The sequence below is a fragment of the Apodemus sylvaticus genome, chromosome X (assembly GCF_947179515.1).
Source record: "Apodemus sylvaticus chromosome X, mApoSyl1.1, whole genome shotgun sequence".
Classification (NCBI taxonomy): domain Eukaryota; kingdom Metazoa; phylum Chordata; class Mammalia; order Rodentia; family Muridae; genus Apodemus; species Apodemus sylvaticus.
This window is the reverse complement of record NC_067495.1, coordinates 131,735,489-131,760,386: the sequence shown is the minus strand read 5'-3', so window position 1 is coordinate 131,760,386 and position 24,898 is coordinate 131,735,489. Positions and strand designations below refer to the sequence as shown.

At 40.7% G+C, this 24,898-nt stretch overlaps 1 protein-coding gene across 1 annotated transcript in view; it reads left to right on the top strand.

Annotated features, from left to right (window-relative positions):
* The window catches only part of Gpc3 (glypican 3), a 333,506-nt gene that overhangs the window by 220,645 nt on the left and 87,963 nt on the right, over positions 1 to 24,898 (top strand). The window contains exon 5 of the mRNA XM_052171490.1: positions 3,443 to 3,568. Coding sequence (XP_052027450.1) covers positions 3,443 to 3,568 — 126 coding nt within the window. The remainder of the gene's footprint in view (positions 1 to 3,442; positions 3,569 to 24,898) is intronic.

The window sequence follows — 24,898 nt, the reverse complement described above, 5'->3', positions numbered from 1 at the left end:
TGAGGGATTGGTCTGTGTACTATTTGTCCTAGAGACCCTTTCTTAATTCTCTGAAGAATAGATAGCATTTTGTCTCACAAAGCTAGAGATTATTTGAGAGCATCTGTTTTGTGGCACTGGGTCAAAAACTCAGAGTTCAGGGTCTTGCACATTCTAGGTAGATGCTCTGCCACTAAGACACATCCCTAGCCTCCGTTTTGTTATTCTGAGATTTCTCTCTAGACAAACCATGTCTTGATTCTATTCAGAATCAATTGAAGAACCAGAAAGAAACTAGTGATAAACCTACCACAAACAGAAGGCAGTATACTACACATTATCAACATAGTATTTCTGGCTCGTAGGTCTATGATTTTTTTTCCTTCTACTTTCTTTCATTTTCTAGATTACTCAGGGTGAACATGAGTTTCTTTTACAAAAATAAAGTCAAAAGACTTTGTTTTAAAAGATGATAGAAGAAATGGATGGAACTAAAGTTGAAGCTTTGCCTGTTATTTCAGCTTCTAAGGAGGCTGAGGCAGGGACATCAGAAGTTTAAAACCTGTTTAGAGAATTTACTGAGACTTTGTTTCAAAAGGCCAAAAGAGAGTGGGGCATGTAGCTCAGTGGTAGAACACTTGCAAGGCCCTAGATTCAATCTCCAGAGCTCGCCCCCAAATTCTTCTCCTTTTAGAGAGAACTTACTTGTACTTATGAATATGCACCTCAAAAGATGTGAGGTCTTAATCATGTTGCACAAATGTGTTACCTGGAAGTTGAATTTTAATTACACCAATTATGTAGAATATATTATTTCATATGTAATGCATATTGTCCTTCAGATTCATGATTAGTGGAGAGTGGGCCATGACTTACAGTATGAAGATGGCTGATTACTTGTGTGGGTACTATGGTGGTGGTAGTTAACGAGGTAATCAACTTACATTCATTGTCCATTGAATCATCACAGAAACCTTGTGACATAGATGCTATCATTACCTTCATTTTATGACAAAGGAAATCAAAGCTCAGACAAATTTAGAATCTGCCTAAGGTTGCATTTCTGCGTAAGTGAAACCAAGCTAGCACTTAAAACTCAGCTGGGTGAGAGGGCCAAAACCCAAGCTCTGAGCTACTACTCATAGATCATTTGAAGGGGCTGTTGTGAGAATCCACTCACAATGATAGCATGGTGGCTGAGTGAAATGGTGTTCCAAGTTGACAATGACTAATTCTAAAGGAAGTTTTAAAAGGCCACTCTCGTGTGTCCATCCTTGTTGAAGGAGGTAATGACATATGAAGCAAGATGGCTTTTGTTTCTCTGAGTTACTTCAAGCTTCCAAACCTCTCTCAGTTCTAGAACGTGATGCCTGCCCCAACTGTGTTATATTATCCACATTCTTTGCAGTTTCTTTAGAAACCATCTTAGGATATATATATGTGTGTGTGTGTGTGTGTGTGTGTGTGTGTGTGTGTGTGTGTGTGTGTTTTAGATTTATTGCAGGCCCTTGTCCCTTTTACATTTAGGTAGAACCTCATCTGGATCTTCCTCCACTTGTCAGTTATCTTTATGATCAGCTAAGAAAGCTTCAAGGGTTGAAAGTGGGAGCGGGGGAGTTCAGGTTCCATTTGTTTTCAACTTCTAGGGATATCAAATTGGAAAGCCTTGGAATGGGTTCCATTTTTATCACCCAGTTCCATGTTTGTGAGAGTGTATGAAGAGGTAGGAAAATGCCTAAAGGAAACTCTTTCATTAAAAAGGCCATCATTTCCCCTAGACTAATGCCCACCTTCTATTTCCTCCTGGAGTAGGGGGAATTTCTCAGCCTCAGCCTTCAGTCTTTGAGCTTCCACTCTCCGGAACTGGATTATTACCTTGTAAAACAGAACATCTCTCCTATTAGCCATTAATTGAACCCATCTTTCTCCTCTTGAGAAACCCTAGTGTTGACTTTTATTTTCAGAGCTCTGTATTGAGCCTCTTCTTTTTGGAGATTGACGGTGCTCAGATATCAGGCATAGGCTGGGAGGTGAGTGTGTGCACAGCAGGAAGCAAGTATTGGAGTATCAGTCACACTCTATGTCCCAATAAGCTCTTCTGGTTGTTCTGTCCATCACCCTGGCTTCCCTGTGACCCAAGCTTTTATAGACATGTACTGAAAGCTATGCCTTTCTCTCTCTCTCTCTCTCTCTCTCTCTCTCTCTCTCTCTCTCTCTCTCTCTCTCACACACACACACACACACACACACATTAGATAAAATAATAGTTTTGTGGTAAATACAAAATAGGATGAACTATAAGAACATTTCCACAGGTCTTCCAGTTTCAGCTGGATCTGAGAACATTGCTAGGCTCATGACTTCCACTACCCTTCAAATGGAAGTCAAACCTGTGGATCCTAATAAGGCCCATGCAAAAGGGCATCCATTCTTAGCTGGTAGAGCGTGTTGAATAATTGCTCCTCTGCCAGAAAATAGCCTGACCAGACTGGGACTTAAAGAGCATTGTTGCTTTCTATCATGGGCCATTGCTTTGACTTTTTAAAAATTTCTGCTTATGACTGGATATTATAAAAATATTGTAAAAATATTTAAATGTTTCATAATCATATTCATGTATAGCCTGATAACTTATGTAACATACACATGTACAGCTGAAACAAGATAATAGGCAAAAAGTCTTGCTATAATTGATATCTGTATATTTCTATACTTTTGCATATTATATTATTGCTCTCTTGGGGTCACTTTTATTATCATAAACAGCATAGAAATGAAAGCAAATATATAATAATAATAATAATAATAATAATAATAATAATAATAATATACTACTACAGCCCTTTCCCCTTTGCTCTGCCTTACAGGAAAAACAATATACAGACAAAAGAACAAAGCAACCTTCCTCTTCTTAGCAGATGGGAGTTTTTCTGACTATATAATCAGGAGAATTTCATAGAGCTTATACTATTTTGAGCACCCTACCATTTGGATCTGCAGCCATTAGCCAGAGACTTTATGGAAAGGGGCCATCTCTAGGGTAATAGCATTGTAAATTACAATCAATGTACTCAATTACGCTCAGAAACCAAAAGATATGTAGTGCTCTGGTGTGCCTTGTAATCAGCACCTTTGAGAATCTAGGTAACAGCATTCTGAATGAAAAAAAAAAAAAAGGAAGCTGCTGTACGTGTGAGAAAATGGATGTTGGAATTAAATCATCTTCCTGATAGGAACAGCATTTTCTGTGGAAGGCAACCGTCCCCCACCCCCACTATCATTTTATTGATTTAAAAAAAAAAAAAAGCTAAATTGTGGCCTTGTAGCTAAGAATGTCTTTAAAAATCATTTATTGCTCTAATCAGCCTGGCAGAGCTTTTCTGTCATGCTGATAAGGAAATTAAACTTTTCTCATACTGTGCTTACTTGCCTCTGATGCACAGATGTTTTGTTTTCCTTTCAGGGAACTGATTCAGAAGTTGAAGTCTTTCATCAGCTTCTATAGCGCTTTGCCTGGCTACATCTGCAGCCATAGCCCCGTGGCCGAAAATGATACCCTGTGCTGGAACGGACAAGAACTTGTGGAGAGGTAATCTTTTGTGAAAGTTAGTTATATATGGCAGCATTTGACAGCTAATCATATCTGAAGATCGAGTAAATTCCCATCCTTCATTCACTTCATAGGAAAAAAAACTCCACAAAACTTACCTGTTAGCATTTATTTATGATAGTCCAAATGTTGCATAAACTTGTAACTCGTTTTGAAGCCCATGCAGAACCATGTATTCAGGGATATTTGACAAAGTATAAAGCATATGATGAACTTTTTTCATCTTTGGTTATTTTCATCTTGTCACTAGGTGGACTATTATTCCTTCTATATGAAACAATCATATTCATGCTGAGTGCTCTCAATTATTGGGAGTTAACTGTGCATTAAACACCATGCTAAGTAATTTGTATATATTAACTCTATTTCTTTGCAACAATCCAATGAAATAAATTCTGAGGATGAAGAAAAGGAGGGAAAACCATTTGCTGAAATGTTTGCTCATTTGAGGACTTTTAGTGTAATCTATAGTAACTATCACACCATTGTTTATAAAGAATTTGCTTATCACTGACCAAAAAAAGAATATATTCATTTATTCAGCCAATATTGAACACCTTGTTAAGTGCCAGGCATCTGGAATTGAACAAAACAGGTAAGCAGCCCTGTCCTCATGGAGTTTTGCTCTAGTAGGTTAATGGTTCTTCACCACCATTGTGCTGTGCACAGAGTACTCGCTTGTAGTTACAGAGTGAAGTCTATGTGGTAGGATGCTTAGGAGCCTACAACTTGCTTTTAAAGATATGCAAGTTTTTGTAAACATACAAAGAGGAGAATAGGAAAGAGATTTGAAATAGAATTCTGAGTCTTTGCGCTGGTTAGTTGCTGAACATAATTTTTTTATTTTTTTTATTCGATATATTCTTTATTTACATTTCAAGTGATTTTTCCCTTTCCTGGATCCCCCCTCCCTGAAAGTCCCATAAACCCTCTTCCCTCCCCGTTTCCTAATCCACCCCTTCCCATTTCCCTGTCCTGGTAGTCCCCGACACTGCTGCACTGAGCCTTTCCAGGACCAGGGGCCTCTCTTTCCTTCTTCTTGGGCATCATTTGATATGTGCATTGTGTCTTGTGTATTCCAAGCTTATCAGTGAGTGCATACCATGATTAATCTTTTGAGACTGGGTTACCTCACTTAGTATGATGTTCTCCAGTTCCATCCATTTGTCTAAGAATTTCATGAATTCATTGTTTCTAATGGCTGAATAGTACTCCATTGTGTAGATATATCACATTTTTTGCATCCACTCTTCTGTTGAGGGATACCTGGGTTCTTTCCAGCATCTGGCAATTATAAATAGGGCTGCTATGAACATAGTAGAGCATATATCCTTATTACATGCTGGGGAATACTCTGGGTATATGCCCAGGAGTGGTATAGCGGGGTCCTCCTGTAGTATCATGCCCAGTTTTCTGAGGAACCGCCAGACTGATTTCTAGAGTGGTTGTACCACCTTGCAACCCCACCAGCAGTGGAGGAGTGTTCCTCTTTCTCCACATCCTCACCAGCACCTGTTTTCTCCTGACTTTTTGATCTTAGCCATTCTGACTGGTGTGAGGTGAAATCTCAGGGTTGTTTTGATTTTCATTTCCCTGATGACTAAGGATGTTGAACATTTCTTTAGGTGCTTCTCAGCCATTCAATATTCCTCAGGTGAAAATTCTTTGTTTAGCTCTGTACTCCATTTTTTAAGGGGGATATTTGGCTCTCTGGAGTTTACCTTCTTAAGTTCTTTGTATATATTGGATATAAGCCCTCTTTCAGATGTAGTGTTGGTAAAGATCTTTTCCCAATTTGTTGGTTGCCATTTTGTTCTTTTGACAATGTCCTTTGCCTTACATAAACTTTGTAGTTTTATGAGGTCCCATTTGTCAATTCTTGATTTTAGAGCATAAGCTATTAGTGTTCTGTCGAGGAAATTTTCCCCTTTGCCTATATCCTCAAGTGTCTTCCCCAGTTTCTTTTCTATTAGTTTCAGTGTCTAGTTTTATGTGGAGGTTCTTGATCCACTTGGACTTGAGCTTAGTACAAGAAGATAAGAATGGCTCAATTTACATTCTTTTGCATGCTGACCTCCAGTTCAACCAGCACCATTTGTTGAAAAAGCTATCTTTTTTCCACTGGATGGTTGTAGCTCCTTTATCAAAGATCAAGTGACCATAGGTGTGTGGGTTCATTTCTGGGTCTTCAATTCCCCTTCTTCCTTCTCCTTTGCTATTTCCTCCCAAGTCCAATTCCTCCTCCCAGTTCTTAACTTTATTTATCTGTTAGTTTTTATTAATTTTTACTTTATGTGCGTCAATGTTTTGCCTGCATGTATATCTGTGTGCCACATATGTTCCTGGTACCTGTAGAGGACAGAAGAGGGAGTCAGATCTCCTGGAAGTGGAGTTAATCACTGAGTTATTGCTTCAGCCTTCTCTTTAGTTTAAACTCTTCTTTTTTGAAAAGTTTTATAGGTAGATAGATAGATAGATAGATAGATAGATAGATAGATAGATAGATATTATCTATTAATCAGCAGTGTCTGAGTTATAGAAATATGTTAGGTACAGAGCTAGATGCTAGGAATACAGGAAAAAGACAAATGCATGTTACTTCCTTTGAAGAGCTTACATTCCAGTGTACTCTGATTCTTAATACATAAGGTTGGTGAATAAAATGTATTCAAAATGTAGTATAACAAACAGAGGAGCAAAGGAACTTGTTTGCATCTTAGTTCTGCGTGTTGCCTTGGCACAGTCAGATAACACAGAGGTCTCCAGGTCCTTTTCTTTAAGGGAAGGGCATTTTACAAAGTTACCTTAAGTAACCCTTAACTAAGGTACCCTTAAGTAAAGTACCCTTAAGCCAGGTGAGGCACGTAAAGCTCATACTGCAAGCTCCACTCGTGTCTAAACTCTTTTTCCCTTCCTTTCTCCTCTAACTCTTTTCTTCACAGTACAAGATAAAAGACATGCCCCCAAATAGCTTGTTTCTCATCTAAGTAATTTTTCTGACATGAGACGTAAGAATGAGATTGCATGCCACCCTAGATGATGCACTGAACTTGTATGGTGATAGACTCCCTTGGAAAAATATGAATGGACCTGGAAGGATTAATGGCTCCATGTAGCATCCTCATGCTGGAGAAACAATGTTTACTTGTCATCCTGAATGGTCAAGAGTATTAAACAGAATCATAAAAATGTACTTAACTGTTATGGCAATTTTTTAATTGTCAGAAATAAAAGACAGTTGGTATCGGCTTTATAAAAATTTATACTTTAGCACACACAGAAAATATAGTCTTTAGAAAATTCCCATAAGCCAAATGCAGCTCTTATATAAACTTGATGAGCAAACACCCTAATTACTTGCTCTAATGCTATGATAGCATGAAAAAGAAAGAAAATGCCTTCTTGAATATTGAAGTGACATATATGCTAATAACAATGATCTCACATTAATACAGACATTTTAATGTATAATATATTTAATAATGTGCTAATTAATTCATTTTACTCTGTGTGAGCACCTCCTATATATCAAGCCATGGTATTGTTTCTTCATTATTATAATTTTTAAAGTGCATATAACTGCACCAGATATATCTTCTAATGCTTCAAGGAAGTAATCAGAAGGTCTAGTTTGAACTTATTCAAAACAGTACTTTTCCAAGGTGTTTGAATAAGCAGAATATTTTATTGTGCTCTGTTCATATTAACTACTTTCATAGATGGTAGCCTTTGAATCACTTAGTTAAAATAGCAAGCTCTTGTTAGTGGAAAAATATTTTTGTTGAGTTTTCTTTCTTTTAATGCATTAATGATTAGAATAAAATAAACACTTCAATGTGGAGGAAAGTTACTCTAAATTCTTATTTTTACATCTGAAGTATTTTTGTCACAGTTTTGTGTCAGGCTGTCTAGGAACAAAAGATAAAAAAGAAGGGAGGGAAGAAATAACATATTTGCAGATAGAATAAAGCTAATATAAACCAGGAAGCAACTTGTCTTTGGTTAGTAACCTCGGGTGATAATTAACCTGTACTTGTATTAGTGACCTAATGGGATGATGAGACTAGGGAATAGTGCCAAACTTAATTTTTTTAAAAAAGATCCGCAGCAATGTACACTTCATGATATAGAGTTCTTTAGCCTGAAGACATGTGTGCCCTCTATTTATGTCATTTGTAAAGATTAGCTTTACACTCCTGTCTCATCTGCAGTAAAAATATCTTTTATCGACTTTCTTATTTAACTTTGTCTTCAGTAGTAGTCTCCACTTCAGAGTATCACTGCTATCTTTATAAATTCGATTTATATTCCTTGGAAACGATTTTACTTTTAGACAAGGTAATTCATGAAAATTAAAAGTCCTGACAGAGAATGAGACTTGGTCATTGGAGATACTTGATCAATGGAAAATATAGATGCTAGAAATCCTGAGAAATAGTTCTGTCTGCTGAGTAGTGTGTCCCTACTGTCCAGGCATACCCACCTCTCCCCTCTCCTCTCTCTGCAAATAAGGGAATTTCAATTCCTTTCTGTTTTTATCTCCTGAATGCAATCAACTGAAGGAATGTTTTTCCAGACCCAGTCTCAGTGAGGGCCACTTACATTTGTTCTTCTGACCTCTCCATTTTAGCTTTAGATAGCATGAGATTTCAGGATTAAACTGAGAAGTCTTCAAATTAACAACCTTGGCCCAGTTGAGCCACCTATAACTGGAGAAAGCAGAATTCTTCCAGCTCTTGCCTTTATGAGACAGAATTACAATTAGGGACTCACTAAGATAAAGAGAAAAATAAACAACCCCACCAAATTAACCCTGGGATTAGCAATAGGTAACTCCCTGAAAATACATAAATGAAGAGCAAATGCCTAAGTGGGAGTATGTGTTGAAAATGCCAAGTTGTCCAGTCTCCTGTCTGAGTAGTTGGCTGACATCTTCATTCTTTTTCTGGACAGTTGGTCTCACGTAAGCCCAGTTTCACTGTTTAATTGTATCGAACTTTACTGTATTGTAACAGGGGCCAGCAATGTGTGGCTCAGTGGGTCAAAGCACTTGCTGTTCTAGCCTTACAACTTGAGAGGCCACAGCAGAAGTGGAGAGCTAACTCCTAAAAGTAGTTCTCTGAGCTCACACACAGAGTTCACTCATACAGCCATAATGTTAGCCATAATGTCATTGCCCAACATCATGTCCATGTTTTATTGCAGTCATTCTCTCCTGAGTCTTTTCTTCTCAGCCCTGTGTGTAAAATCAGTTTGTTTTTTTTATAGTTAGCATTCCTCCTATAACCATGGAGGATGACCAACAGTGTAAAGACAACCACTTGAATTTTAACATGTGGATGATGCCTTAGCTCCCTTTGATTAGGCCCTAGATGCTCCTGTTGCTCCTGTGATGTAGCTGGGCTGGATAGACCTCAGACAAGGTGTCAGTTCCAGGAATTAGCTGTTATCTTTTCTGGCTAACAGTTTGTTACTTCTGTTTATGGGAAATCTGTATTCATCTTGCTCCCGGAATGGCTTAGACTGTCACTTGGGGCATCCCAACATTACAGAACAAATGCTTTGAGATCTACAGAGAGCTAATTACAGTGAAGGTGCCTCTTCTCCATGTTTTGCAATCTTACTTTGTATTTTCAGCTGAGAAATTGTATACACACATGCACTGTGAATTCTCTTTCTGATTTCCAGTGATCAGCCAAACCTTCTCGTGTTTATAATGCCTTGCCAAGATGTCTCTGAAAACTGGAAAGGCAGAAGTGGGGATATGCAAAACAACTCTTTTAGTTCTCAAAGACTGATGTTCTGGTCTCAAAACCTTATGGGTGTTGCAAAATGGAATACGGAGACATTTTAAGTTTTGAAGTTTGGGACACACACACACACCCGCATGTGGGGGGGTATGCGTATGAGTGTGTAGTTGAACACAACCATGCACAACCATGGAGGTCAGTAAAGGTTGAATTTCTTCCTCTATTGCCTGAAAACAGGGACTCATGCTGAATCAGGAACTCACCATTTCACTCAACCTGGCCAGCCAGTGAGTTCCTATGATCCACTTCCCTTGTCTCTGTTCTCCAATGCTGGGGGTTACAGGCATGTAGAGCCATGCTTGGCCTTTTGCATGGGTGCTGGATTCAAATTCAGAATTTTTTTCTATTTGTCAAGCAAGAACACATACCTACTGAGGCATCTCCCGAACCCTGACCTTTTATTTTCTTCACCGCTACATTAGGGGGCTAAACTGTGGCATACCAGCAAGTAGGAATGAATGAGAGAAACTTTACCAACCAGTTCCTGACAAATACTGCAAAATACTTTCCAAAAATAGGTTAATAAAATAGCTTATTTTCTTCCATGATCTAGGAAAGGCTGTGGAGAATACTTGATCCTGTTTTTATACTGCTGTTATTTTAAGAATGGCTTCTTTTGAGGACTTTGGTGTGGGAATAGACTTCGAGTACTGTCAACTATCAAGCCTCTCATTGCTTTATATAGCAAGCAGTCATCAAAAGAATTAAGGAAGGACCTCATGTCATAGTATGTGCATATTTTCTCTGTCTGTGTCTCTCTGTCTGTCTGTCTGTCTGTCTGTCTGTCTGTCTCTCTCTCTCTCTCTCTCACACACACACACACACACATACACACACATACACACACACACACGTTCATCTCATTTCAGCTGCATGAGAATAGTCCAATAGAAGGGAGCAGATACTATACATAGCTCCCACGCTCTTGTTTTAAAATAGACTGTTTATTTTTTGATGTTTGGGCTTATTTTTAGGTTTATAGTGTGGCTTTTGTCCAAAGGACCCAAAGCAGTATGCACTGTTTTAAATATAGTTCTGCCAATGAAGCAGCAGTGTGGGAACGTAAATAAATGGAAGAGCCAGCAATTGCCTAACATGTGTGAGAACCTGAGTTTCATTCCATGTAACCGTAACCCCACCAAAAAAAAGGGCAATAAGGAAGCAAACCTAGAGGACAGAATTTACAGCCAACAGGAAGGGAGGACAAGAGAAAATTAAACTCTTGGAGTATGGAAATGGCATTAGGTGGGTTGAGTTGGACCATTTGTTTCAGAGCTCCCTCGGTAGCACCCTAAGAGAACTCTAAGAGCTCCCTAAGAGCACACTGTAGCTGATACTTACTCAGTAGCCCAACATGCTTTGGGGCTTAGAAATGGAGGTTTACCCTTTACCTCTCTGGTTCTGTCTTCTCATTTATACTTAATCATTTTCTTCTTGTTTTCCTGTTTCTGAATGGATGGATAGCGGGTAGGAGAGCAAACATGGCATTTTTTTTTATTTCGTTTATTGCTAGCTCTGTCCACATCTTAGTCTCTCTTGACTATCCTTGGATTTCATTCATCAGTTTTCCAGGAAGCAGAATCAGGACACGCCATTCATTCCAACTTGATGAACTACTATGTATATCCTAAAATGGAAGCATGGACAGATCCAGTTGTTTGCTAGTGTAGCAGTTTACATTTTTACTTCGTCCTAGAGAGCTAAGTCAATACTGTTTGTGAAAAAGCTTTGGGAGACTAATGCATTACACAGAAAATTACTTAATTTGCTATGGCATGAAATATTATTGATGGCTGCTGAGAATTTAAAAAAATCATGGTAGAACAAGACAGATATGTCTGGAGTGTACCCATGTGTAATGTTCCATCTAGGGGATTAGATTGCTATATTTTTCATCGTAGATTTATCTCAAAAATAGTCCTTAGTGACAGCTATTTATCAGGACCCACTCCATGACAATATAGTAACATTTATCCCTTAAGATTATTTTGTGGTGCCACATACAGTAGCTTTATCTTCAGAATTGAATGAGAAAAAAAATGTTCATCCTGTTGACTGATGGCTTAACACAGAGTGCCTCATTCTCTTCAAAGCAGAATGGGCTGCCTTTGGTTGGTTGTCATGTTTTAAATGTTTCCTCATGTAGGACATGGCTGTGCCTGTAGACCACCTGTTGAAGTTTGGATGGCTTATTATTTTACACAGAGTATGTTTGTCCTTGTAATACACAATGCCAGTATTCCATGGACTCATCATTTTGTTATACAGAGAGCATTTGAGGGTCTTCTTGGTAAGTCCCCATAATATATGTGTCCTCAACAAATAAATATCACTTGTTCTTCATCAAGATTCAAAAGGAAAAGCCTTCTCTCACTGTCACTGCACCTGGAAAGGTAAAGCAGTGAAGCCATGAAGGGAAATGGCTATTTTTAAGGAAAATTTCAAAGTGACATATGTGAGCTTCTGCATCTGTCAAGTGTCTTTGCCTCCTTCAAAGGGCAAAGCAGGAACTTTGTAGGCTGATTTCATTGATGTTCCCCACCCTCCCAATATTATTTTTACATCATCTTTTGAAAGAGACCTACGGGGTTATGAATGAGTAGTCCCTGCAGTGGGAAGATTATCACTGGTGCATGCTGAGGGTTCTAGTAATAAGAACCTGAGAAGTTAGGAAACAGGACCCAGGTAAGGGAGGTATTCTGAGGAAATTAGACTCTTTAGAAGGATCCCGATGGAGCTCTGAACTCTTATTCATTCATGAACTCTATGCTGCGGTGGGGCATTTAACACCAAATTCTGCCAACTGACTTGAAAGATGGTATGCTGATGCCTACTCCCCAGTTGAAAGGTGTCTTCTGAAATGTAAGTGCAACCATTGGCACCACCCAACCATTTATAGCATCGTAGAAAGGACTATGTAAATGTCAGTAACAAGGACATTTGTCGGCCATCTTCTTCCCAGAAAGGTAAATTGGATTTTGTTTGTTTTGTTTTTTAAGGCTTACAAGTTTTGGGAAACCAAGCTGCTGAGTGGGACCACTGACTAAGAAGACTTGCACCTTTTGGGGTCCACTTAGTGTGAGAGGATGAAAGACTGGAATGTTTGGGTTTTCACACACTACCTTTAGATGGGCTTTGCAAAGAAGAATTCTTAAAATGGTTTGAATGATATCAGTATCATGAATGGGGAAACAGCATGTCTGGGACATTCTGGTAGCTAATACACAAATTAAAATTTACCCCTCAGAGAGCCTGTAAATTGGGTAGAGAACTAATTCAATCTTTGGTGCTGGATAAGTCTTCTCACCTTTCCGGATAAGGCAGACAGTCAGTTTCCTTTATCACCTCATTAGAATATTTCTGACCTTCCCAAATAGCCATGCCTCTGAAATCCTTTTCTAATTACTTTGACTCAGCAGGGTTACTTCTGGTAGCCCCTGAGCATCAAAATGGAGTCTTTGGACTTGGGGTAGAAAGCACAGAGAGAAGTATTTTAAGGAAGCCATTTTCTTAGGAGCCACCTAATGATGGGCTTGCCATTAGATCCAATCCAGTTGGTGTGATGGCTGTCATTGTGGTTCTGGGTTTGTCATGGAAATGGCTGGCAGTCACCCATTCTTTACACTTACTGGCCCCACTTTTTGCCTCAGGGTACAAACCTTTGGTGGTTCTCTTGAAAGAAAATGACTTATCTGATTATTTTTACTGCTATAAATACACTCAAACAGTTGACAATTAAGGAAAAGAAAACAATGAATTTCTAAAGCAAACAAACAAAAACCAGAGGCAAATTTTAAAGCTACATGGTACCGTGAAGCAGGACTATTGAGGCCTATCTGGACTCAGCATGTCTAGTGTTGAATTTCTGTTCTGTACGTCTTAGTCTGTTTTCTTTTCCAAGCCCCAGCTTCCCCATGTGAATAGAGGTAATTGTTCACTTAAGAGATTGCTAATAACTTTAGCAATATTGTTAAAATGGGCCATCAAAAAATAGCAGCTATTGTTGCTGTCAAGGCAGTTAGTCAAGATTTCTTTTGATTCCGGGGGTCGGGGGGTGGTCACGGACAGAACAAGCATTTGCCTAGCATGTGCAAGAGCCTGGATTGCATCCTCAGCACAGAAAAAAGGAAACGCATCTATCCACGCATCCCTTGTAGATATTTACTAGGCCTGGATGCAGCAGCTCCTCTCGATGACCCATTTCTCAGGAACCTGCCTCCCCTCTTTTTTAGCTTATCTCTTCTGCAAAACATGAAATTCCCTGTGCTTGGCCTGAGTGATAGTCCACAGCCCGTTTAGAAACCAAAATAGGGTTAGTTAGCAGTTCAAAGCAGTTGCTTAACACTCTCAACTTCTTCCTGTCACCTTGCCCTGAGCCTCTGTGGCAAAGGAGACAGATCATTAACGTTAGGCATGACTTCCCAATTTTTCAAGCCAGTGAACTTTATTCTTTTACACAAGGCTGGCTTCGGTCCTCGGGTTTGTCTCCTTTATAGTGTCACTTCATTTCTGTGTGAAGGGAAATGCATTTCCATTTGTAGCTCAGGAGTCAGAGGAGCTTCCTACTGTCCTCCGATCTCAGTGAGCCACGTGGTGAGATGGAACTTTAAAAAAATAATATCAATGAATGAATGAATGAACTCTTAGTTTTGTTTTGAGACACGGTCTTGCACAGTCCAGGCTAGCCTACAGCCTACTATGTAGCTGAGGATGGCATTGAAAGTATGATCTTCCTGCCTCTGCTTCCATTGTGCTAGGATTATAGCCTGTATACCACAGTAACCTGTTTATGTTGTGCCCGGGAGCTATATAGGGGCTTCCTGTAGACTCGTGATGCACTCAACTCAAAAGGTGAAGCAACACAGAGACTTTTGAGAGGAGCAAGCATAAGGACTAGACCCTTGGGGATACTGCATACTTTGGGCAGGTGACTCGAACTTTCTCTTTAACCTCTTAAGGGGTTATGGTGATCCCCCAATAAGAACTCGCACATGAAATGGTTTGGAAGTTGAAAGTACCTTTCTTATACTAGATTTTAATGTGAAAGAGTGGGTCGGATACTGGGAGAACACTGCCCTGAGTAAATAGGGCTGCACAGTAGATGATGAACACAGCATTACTGGATTCTCTTTGCAAGCACGCACTCCTTGAGCAGCCTCCTGAGCAGCTCTCTCTGTGCATAACTCTAAATTATTTTCTTTAAGCAAATCCACTTGGCCCCACAGATTCTATTTTTAAACAAGTCAGCCCGTGGTCTTGAATAAAGCAATTGGCCCTGGATTGGGAGCTCCTCAGAGAAACTGGAGGTATCAGTTGTAAAGAACAAAAGGTCTGAGTGACATCATTTCAAAGAAGGAGCACTTATATTACTTTCAAACACATGTAATAATAGTGTTGGAGACTGAACTTGAAGCATGTATAAGATAATGGAATAAACAAATGAGAATCACTGATAATGAGGCTATTGTTGTGTTACTGTCCAGCTAAAGAACCTTATTTTCAGACTGATTATCGTGCCCCTGGGAAGCCTATTTATTTAAGATATTCTTCTTCCTTCCTACATACAAAGAATTTCCCAGTTTAAAAAATTCATATCCATAGATACTGATAGTGCAGCTTTTCTTAATGCCAGTGGATAGCACCTAGCAACAATGCACTGTGCTTTGGTTATTAAAATATAAAAATAATAAAGCAACTTGGGGGCTGAATTTGATCCTCAGCACTGCATAAATTGAGCGTGGGAACACACAGCTATATTTTGGGAGGTATATATTTATACCTCTAAGGAGGTAGAAGGAGGAAGGTCATCCTTGTCTACATAACAAGTTTGGGTTACCCTGGGCTATGTGAAACCCTGTCTCAAAGCAAAATAATTCACCCAGAACACCAAATGTCTCTGGCACCAACAGTGGTAAGTTTGCTAGTCTTACTCACCTGGGACTTTCCAGTTTTTACATAGAAGTTTACAGGTCCCACAAATCCCCTCAGGTTTGGGCCAATTGCCAATAGCTGGCCACCTTTAGGCCCCTGTGTCTCTTGACATCTACTAAATATGGGGGAAAGATGTCATTCCGATGGGGCTTTTGCTTCCTCATTCTGTTGGTTTATCGGCCTTTCCTCTTTTAACTCCCCTGACCTTCTCCTGCCTGAAGGATTCCCAAGCACTGCTATCACTGCTATCTTGACTCATACATCCTTTCCAAGTCTGACACTTCACAAAGCAGGGCTCAACCAGGAGACATGGTGAAGGATGAGAAGAGCTATCTTTGCTCGCATGCTTGCTCTCTGCCAGGTCCTGTGTGCTAAGTACATTGTGGACATTCATTCTTGCAACAGCCTTTGTGGGAGAGGGGCTGTGCCATTTCCCCCCATCTTCCCATTTTTACTGAAAAAAAATAAGTACATATTAGCAGAGGACACTGCGCTAATAAAGTAGATGAAATTCAGAGGCAGCCAGCCCATGCAGTCATCCATTATCCATTATACTGCTCTGGCTGGAAGAAGCTCTGCTCGTCTTTGGGATTCAGAACTTTATGCTTTCTTCTTATTCTTGATCAAATCTCTAACCTAAGTTTGCTTTCACTGCTAGACCACTATACGTAGGATGAGTGCTCCGTGCAGCAGCTAAATCTAGTCCTTTCTTTGCTCCTCGCCCCACCCTCAGGTCCAAACAAGAGCATCAGGCCTTTCCAATCTCCAATCTCTCCAGTCTTGTTTTGTTTTGTTGGTTTGTGTGTGTGTGTGTGTGTGTGTGTGTGTGTGTGTGTGTGTGTGTGTGTGTGTGTGTGTGTGTTTTTAAGTCAGAGGAGAGTTCTTTGCCTAACAGCTACTCCAGTGCGTCGCTAGAGGGCGCCCTTTGCTCGCCTCTGAGGCTAGCTCTTCCTTCAACTTCTTCTAGCCGGGTAACTTTCTTTTCTTTATCTCTTTGTTCCTTTGTTTCAGGACATGGGGCTTTAGGCTGGTTTATGGGGGGTATTTGGGAGGGAACTGGGAATTTGAAAGGCAGAATGAATGCCCTGCAGCCACCTGAGTGACTTTGAATTTCTACTTCTGTCCTTGACGGCTTCCCAGATAGCCTACAGTGAGAGTATTTAAGCAGAGCCCCAAGGTATAATCAGTCTCATTAGGATCTCGGTGAGGCCTTCATTTCAGTCTCCCAGCAGCTAACAGGGGAGCAGGCAGGCCAGCTGTCCGAGATGTTGTCGAAGTCATTTTTAGTTTCTGATCCTGGAGAATTTGGGGTGCCACCTCGAGTGATTAAATCTAAAAGAAAACTTAAAGCACCACACAGCTCTGGTGGGGCTTCTGAGCAAAAGAATTGGGATTCAATATCTGTTGCTTGCAATAATACTCGACACAACTGCCCGGGATGAAAATTAGACACCCTCTAGCCCCAGAGCTAGATCAGTGACCGGAGAGCTCTATCTAGAGAGGTGCCAAGGCCTGAAAGGCACGCAAGAGCAGAGAGACACAAAGTAGCCTAGCAGCCAGAGGGAGGAAGAAGACAATTTCCACTCTTTCTAAGAACCTCTAGGCTAGAGAGCTTGGGTAGTTTCTGACCCAGTTGTCCTTGTGTGAATTGCTGCACGCTTTTATTAAGTATTTATGCGGCACTTTATATCTTACCAAGTGCTTTACAGTCACTTTTATTTGGCTGAGTAAAGTTTTCCTGGACTCCCATCTGCTTTAGGCTGGCTCGAGGGACTCGGTTTGTTGTTGTTTGCTGAGCACCGACGCCGCGCCTACAGCCTCACACAATGAGCGGCTTGTTCTAGAGGGAGAGCAGGTGCAAACTGCTGGGGGTACCTGGGCAACCTGGGCAGTCAGAGTGGACCTGGATCATGCTGGAGCACACACCCCCTTTCCCTCTGTTATTCTTTGACTCGCATTGATGGCTGGTGACTAGAAGGTGCCAGTGCCAGGCCCAAGCCTGTGAAGGGTGGGGCTAGTCTGATCTGGAGCCGCTGGTGGTGACAAGCTCTTTGTCTAGACTGGTTGTCACATCTCTCTGTGCTCCACATTGCCACTTGTCCACCAAATGAAGACGCACTGAGTGTTCTTTCTTTACACTACCTCCAGACGTTGGTCCAGGAATTGAGAAACTGATGTTAAGAGAAGGCCATGAAGGGGTAGTCCCACCGTGTGTGATAACCTTCAGTGTTCTGGGCCCAGGTTCACACTGTCTCACTTTGCCCTTGCTAGCTCCTTCCCCACAGTGAAAGGCACACCATTCCAGTCCAGTAGATGCTGCAATACAGAAGGCTTTGCCTTTCAATATGTGAACACTAAAATTCCAAAGTCCCTACTGCCTCAGGATCAGAAACTTCCTGAGGGTCGATAGGATATCAGAATTGGAAAAATCCCACAGCTAACCTTACGTGATGAGTCACAGTCAAAATGTAGGTACATTACAAATATCCCATACCACTAGGTGGTTTGAATTATGTGGATAAAGAATATAGGAAACAAGAAGGAATTTTATATTTATATGTGAGTCTCATCTACAGGATATCTTATTATACACAAGACAATATCCAAAAATTGGGGGGTGTGAGGAAATCCAAACATTTCCAGTCCTGAGCATTTTGGACTAAAAATCTCCACCTGTAATAAGTAAAGTTACATCCTCCATCACATGTTGACAGCGGATGTCCCAGGTATGTCAGATTTGCTTCACAGCCATAGAACATCATGAGTTGAAACAGCAATGGGAAGTTGTGCCACTCAAAAAGAGGTTGTGATCGCAAGGCATGCTGCTAGCAGGTTTGGAAGCCCAATGACTAGTCTGAAGGGGCTGGAAGGGGAGGGCTGAGGGCTGTGGCCATCTCTCTGGCTAGCCAGACAAAGTGGTATGTGTCACACCACTTGAATGGTAACATTTAGTAACGCATAGAAAAGTTAAGTCTGCCTCAGAGACAGCAACTGATCACTAAGTAGGGTGACTTGATGGGTGGAAGAGACTGGCAGAGAGACCAGAAGGCCAGTCAATGTAAGGCAGGTCCCCAGTCAATGACTGCAGATCCGGCAAGACTGAATAATTAGAACTATAAACTGAGCTTTGTGGGTGAGGCCTTCCACCTTGAATCAGCCCCACAGACAGCTAGTGAGGCCCTAAAGTCCGCCAGGAAATGAAGAAGGGGTGGTAGACACAGAGGCGAATACAAATGAGGGAAACAGGACCGAGTTCAGGTCAGATAGCCCAGGGAAATATGAAACATCGCCAGGCAAGAGGAAGTCGTGCCTGAACACCCAGGGCTCACTCCAAGAGCTTGAAAGAGTGGCTTTGAAGAACAAGGCGAATTCCAAAGCCTAGGGCTTGCCAGGTGAGTCAGCTAAGCTAACACCTTTAGCAGCTCTGTTTCCTCTGGCCCAAGACCTGGGGCGGAGGTGGGAGAGTGGAGGTGGAGGGGCGATAACCTTGCAGGTGAAAGGTTTTGAGGCCTGCAAGTAACTATAGCTAAGGGAACAGATGCTTCCAGCCAAGTGATGATAACAGGAATGTTTATCTTTTAAAGGATCTCAGCAGCTCCCATTGCTATAGACCAGTCTGCCCTTTGCTCTAGACCTCTGGAAATTCATTTTGACATTCAAAACAACACGATGAAGTCCTGGACAACAGGTTCTTCCTTGACAGACCCTGTCCCTTGGAAGCTCTGTGAAGGTCTCTCTGCTGGAAAGTCCTCCGGCTAGGCATGAGTATTCACTGCCTGTCGCTTAGCAGTCAGAGTTCAAGTGCAAAGGCAAACAAAGAAAATGTTAAGTGTTCTTTACCTTGATCCCATGTTCTGGCCCTATAATATTCCCACCTCAACCTTAACTTACACTTTACATAGAACCAGACTGAACATAACTGAAGCCTTGGGTCTCTCTCAGGGTAGGCGTGAGGAACTTGAAGCTTCTCCTAACTATTGTTCTCAAGGTTCATTTGGGCGCCCTTTGCAAACAATGTTTATTGAAGGTCTACTATCTGTCTGGCACTGTGTTTAGTACTTTCACATAACAAGAGCTCTCCTCTAGAACATTCTATGTTCTAGGCACAGTTGGAAACACATAGCCTATATAATCTCAACTCAATAGCATTTGTCGTATCTACAATTCTCCCAAAACATGCAAGTGACATTATCCCCATCCGTTTGAAGGGAAGCCAGTTTTATTTTTATTCGGGGACTGAACCACACATGCTAGGCAAGTGCCTTACCAGCCCTCTTTGTATCATTTTTTGAGACCTTGTGTCACTAAATTGCCCAGGCTGTTCTTGAATTCACTCGGAATTCCAGACAGGCTTTGAACCTACAGTCTTCCTGTCTCAGCCTTCAGACTACTACCAAAGATTTCAGGCCTATACCCCAAGCTCAGCTCAAACCAATATTTGAATCTATATCTTTGAAGATAAGCCCAATTCTCTTTCTACCACATGCCTTGGTCCTTTTGTAAATGTGTTATATAGCGGGAGGAATGTAGCTGTATCGCAACTGGTAGAGAGCTTGCCTGTAATCAAAGCGCTTGGGAGGTAGGTTTCCCTTTCTCTCTTCCCCCCTCCTGGATCCTTTGATTGTTAAAGACTGAGATAGCCCATGTAATCTCAACTCAATAGCATTTGGCGTATCTACAACTCCCCCAAAACATGCAAGTGGCATTATCCCCCCAGGCATTGTCTCTAACATCCCCTCTCTGCTGGGACAACTGCTTCTCCCAGTCCCAGACTCTGATGGATAATATCAACTTCTCACATTTCCTTCACTGGCTAGAAAATATTCACTGCATCTATGGATTTAAGTCATTGATATTCCAAGAGTAATCTTTTAGCCCTTTCCCAAGTGGGGTTTAAAACAAGGATAGAAAAGGATTGACATTCACTTACTCTCCTACCATGCTAATGTCTTCTAAAATGAGATGTAAATGGCTTTGCATCCTTCTGTTTCTTCCCTAGCATTTTCGTTCTTGCTACTAAAATCTCTGTAATTTCTGAAAGGTAATTGTGTGAAAACACAGGTATTTCTTGGAATATCGTGGATAAGTGTGTTGTTAGCATTGAAAATTTGCCCTGAAGTTGTTTGTAACTGCCATGTTGCAGTTAGAAAAAAAAATGAAATATTTCTCTTTGACTATATCCACAAAAATGATCCATGTTTGCCATCAGTATAGGGTCAGCTTAATGTATATATTTCAAGTCCCAGGGTAGCCAGGGGTAGACACTATGACCCAAAATAAACAAGGAAATGTCTACAATTCAGTAGGAAAAAAATGTCACTTTCTTTATTAAACACATTTAAAATCTCAGCTAACTTCATCTTTACTTTTATTTTTGTGTATTTGTGCAAATTAAGGCTGCATCTCCAACAGAAAACAGTTTTCTCTTAAAGATTCTTAATAAGATGCTTTTTGCTATTCCGTGGTGTTCTAGTTTGCTTTTGAAGCTATTTGTTCTCTTTAAATTATACCATTTTCTCCCAGCTCTTGTGGCCAGAATATTTTCCAAGGATGACAGACCCTTTATTGTCATGCCACAGTCTGTCCATAAGATGGCGCCCTGAGCATGTATGATCTATAGCTCCTCCCCCCCCCCCCCCCCCCCCCCCCCCCCCCCCCCGGCGCTCAGCCATAATCAGGCAGAAATTGAATTGAATGTAAACTTTTGTGAAATCAAATCCTTTTTGCCAGGAGTTAGTCCTTCTGAGACTTGCTCACAAACCCTTACCACCATTCTAATGCCTAGGGCAAGAAGGAAAGTGAAGTCCCCAACAACCAACCCCCTTGTCCTAAATCAGAACCAGCAGTGTTAGGAATGCACAGGATATGTTTGAGGGACCTTTAAAGAAGAATTTTATTCTGAGTATGAAACTTGTACTATTCGCTGTTTGAAAAGTCCCTCGCTGAGTCTGTTTCTTCATGTACATGGAGAAGGGGTTGGGCCCGCTGGTCTGTGAAGGCGCTTCCATCTCCAGCATTCTCTATTTGCATCCACTGATTGCCTCAGCCAGTGCAGATTTAGGAAGAAAAGCTCGCCCATTTTACGCTTGTTTGACTCTATTCCTCTTTTACAAGTGCTCTCTTTGCTTCAACTGTCCCAGGACAAGCATGCCCAGATGTCCTGTTTTAATTAGGTTCCTTTTCTCTTTAAGGCTTTTACACAGGTTTCCTCCCTCCCTCCCCCTCCAGGCCTTAACCAATCTTCCTGAAAGGGAGAAACGTTCTCCTTTTCACTGCACAAATAGGGTTTTCTTAGTATCACGGCAGTCATTTTTGTGCTGAATAGATCCAAACAGGATGGGGTAAGAAGATAGTGCACGAGGTGCTTGAAGGTAACAGCTCTAACATCATGCAAAATATATAGAGCTAAAAAAGCATTCTGTTGCGGCGGCGGAGGTGGGCATTTCTGTTCTTTTATTGCCAGAGGCATGTTAAAACTTCTGGGAAGAGGCAGTTGTAAAAAGAGGACAATTAATCAAGCCACAGATAAGTCTTGCTAACCAGATAACCCACCGTTAAAATCTCCCGAGGCTAATGAGTGTTCCTGTCCCTTTGCAGTGTGTGGATCAGATGAATTGGGGCTACGATGGCTCAACCTTATTCAAAGACTCTCATGAGCTCCATGCATCAGCAGCACTGAGGGAACCCATGGAAGTGAAATGCTGAATGAATTCATTAACTGCAAACTCCAGGGACATCCTAACTGATTCCCTTTTGGGCTTGACACTCAGCGTACACATGTTCCATGAAATACCCTGAGAGCACACCATCTGTGCCCCTTTGCTATAGCAGGGAGGTACATGTGCTTAAGTAAACACAGTAAAAATTTTTAAGTTATTAAACAAAAGGGACGATGGAGTGAAGCAATGGATAGATTAAACAACTGGCTTTGGAAATCATTTCACTAGACATACACGTATCTGAGCATCACAGTGTACATGATAAATACATTCAAATTTTGTCAATCGTGCCTTACAAACGATGAAAAAATGAGGTTAACTGTGATGTACAATTTCATTAATTTTTTTTAAAATCTAATAGTTACAAAGGTTTAGAAAGCTCACAGTAGGGGACTGAAGATATAACACAATAGCAACGAACTTCTCTAGCGTGGGCAAGGCCCTAGGTCCAGTTGTCAGAACTACCCAGAGAAACAAATATTCATGGTGTAAAATACAGAAGATAAATAAAGTTATAAAATATTTAAGCAAGTCATGCCCGGCACTTATTGAAAGTAACAGTTGCCACTAGTTTCTTGTTTTCTATACATATTTGAACGGTTATATACAACACATGAGAGTACAGGTGTTCTCCTTTTGTAAAATATGGATCACAAGACCCCTGGTTAGTTCCTTAAAAAAATGATAGTACTGAACCCCACATAAATAGTCACCTCTCTATGTCCAAGGATTCAACTAAACACAATTTGAAAATACAAGTAGGAAAAGACTGGTGATGTCTGTGGTAGACCTCATGCTTAGCAGGCCAAAGGTCCTGAGTTTGATCTTTGACAGGATAAGGGAAAGAAAAGTGTTGGTCAGTGGCAGAACATTTTCCTGGTATGGATGAGACCCAGCACTGAAAAGAAAACAAAACAAGAGTTGGCGATGGTGGTATACATCTTTAATCCCAGCACTCCAGAGGCAAAGGCAGACAGATTCCTGTGAGTTCAGGACCACCCTGGTCTCACAGTGAGTTCCAAGCCAACCAAGGCTATATAATGAGACCCTGGAGAGGATAAATAAGTATGAGGGGGCTGTATTGTGCTGAATATAATGAATATATAGATAAATGATATAGTTTTTCTTGCCATGAGTTCCTAAATAATATCATAATTATTTGTATTACAGTAAGTATTATAAATAACATTGAGATGATTTAAACTATAGGAGAGAATTGTATAGGTTATATACATATACTGTGTGGTTTTTATATAAAGGGGGATTCTGGAACTAATCACACTTGAATACCAAGGGACGCCTGTACTGTTGTCTCCTGAACATAGACAACTATTCTGAAGTTTAGTTTAGAAATTAGACTTAGCAAGAGATTAATAATAATATCATAAAATTATTCTAGCTGTGTACTATAATGAAAGTTTTGTGATCTCTTCCTCAGTCTGAAGTCAGTCTGATGACTTAGGCAGCTTTTAAGTGACAAGTATTGAGCGGGGTAGCATAAACAACTTAGACTTGTTAAACACAGAGATCATTTATATCCTAGGCATGAATGAGTGGGATGGTATAGGTTTTATCATACTTAGAACAACATTCAATTTAAAACGTATGAATTAATTTTTCTGTAGTTTTTCACTTAATGTTTTCAGACTATCACTATTGTTAATTGCTAGCCAGTGACTCTATAGAAGGGGAAGCTGTAGATAAGTGGGGAAGGCCTATTATAATGTCTGTACAAACCCATTTTTATCACAAATAGAACCACACTGGGCACTTTCAACTTGTGAGGGTTTCTTTTTCTTTTTTTTTTTTGTCTGTTTTAATGTATCTTGGCCTTTCTTCTCTATTAGTGCATACAGATCTACTATGCTCTCTTAATCTCTGCATCATATATTCCATTATGACAGTCATTGCTTTTAAAATCTAGTTCAGTGGGGTTTTTTTCAAGCTACTGTAGAAAGAAAGGATAGCAAGATAAGATACAGGAAAAGATGTGAGGAAGGGGAGCGTACTGAGTGCCTACAGGATAGTATTTAACATAGTATTTAACTAGTGTCACTACATTTTAGCAGCAGTGAGCATCAGTTGGATGAGTACATTTAGCAAAAATGAGATAAGGGGAGAGTTTTACATCTAAACCGCAAGCCAGCCCTTCCCAACACTTCTGTAACCAGAAACTATGCTTTATTTACTAGAGGGTAACTTTTTGGAGTGTCAGAGAACCCTACAGTACAGTCACCAAGGGATCAGCTGTGCGAGTAATTAGATTTAATATTCATAATAGTTTTAGAATGGGGAGTCCAGGACCAAACTGCTAAGCTGCCATGTCTTTCTACAATCCTGGTTAAGGATAATGAGCTTCAGGAAAATGCTTGTTTTGTAGGAAGGTAGAGCTTTGATATGGACAAGACCAAGGAGGTATCTTTAAATAGGGAAATTTAAAAGGTTCTTCTCTGAATGAGTCCTATATCATCAACTGTACATAAGATCTCTTCCTTAGGCAATAGGAGGAGTAAAGAAAGAAGCTGGAATTGGTATCATCAGGGAGGAACCGCATTTGTACAGCACTCTATGGACACAAACGAGGTGGCTAATACTGAGTATACTGTTTGATAAAGACTCCAGGGAGGCAGTTGGCTCAGGGATCTGACAATTCAGCGGTTGCCTTTTCATTCTGTGCCAGGAAACGACAAAGCTTCTAGGAGCTGAGCATATGTATATGATGGACTCTCTCTCTCTCTCTCTGTCTCTCTCTCTCTCCCTCCCTCTCTCTCTCTCCCTCCCTCCCTCCCTCTCTCTCCCCGCCTCCCTCCTTCCCTCCCCCTTCTCTCCCCCTCTCTCCCTTTCTCCCT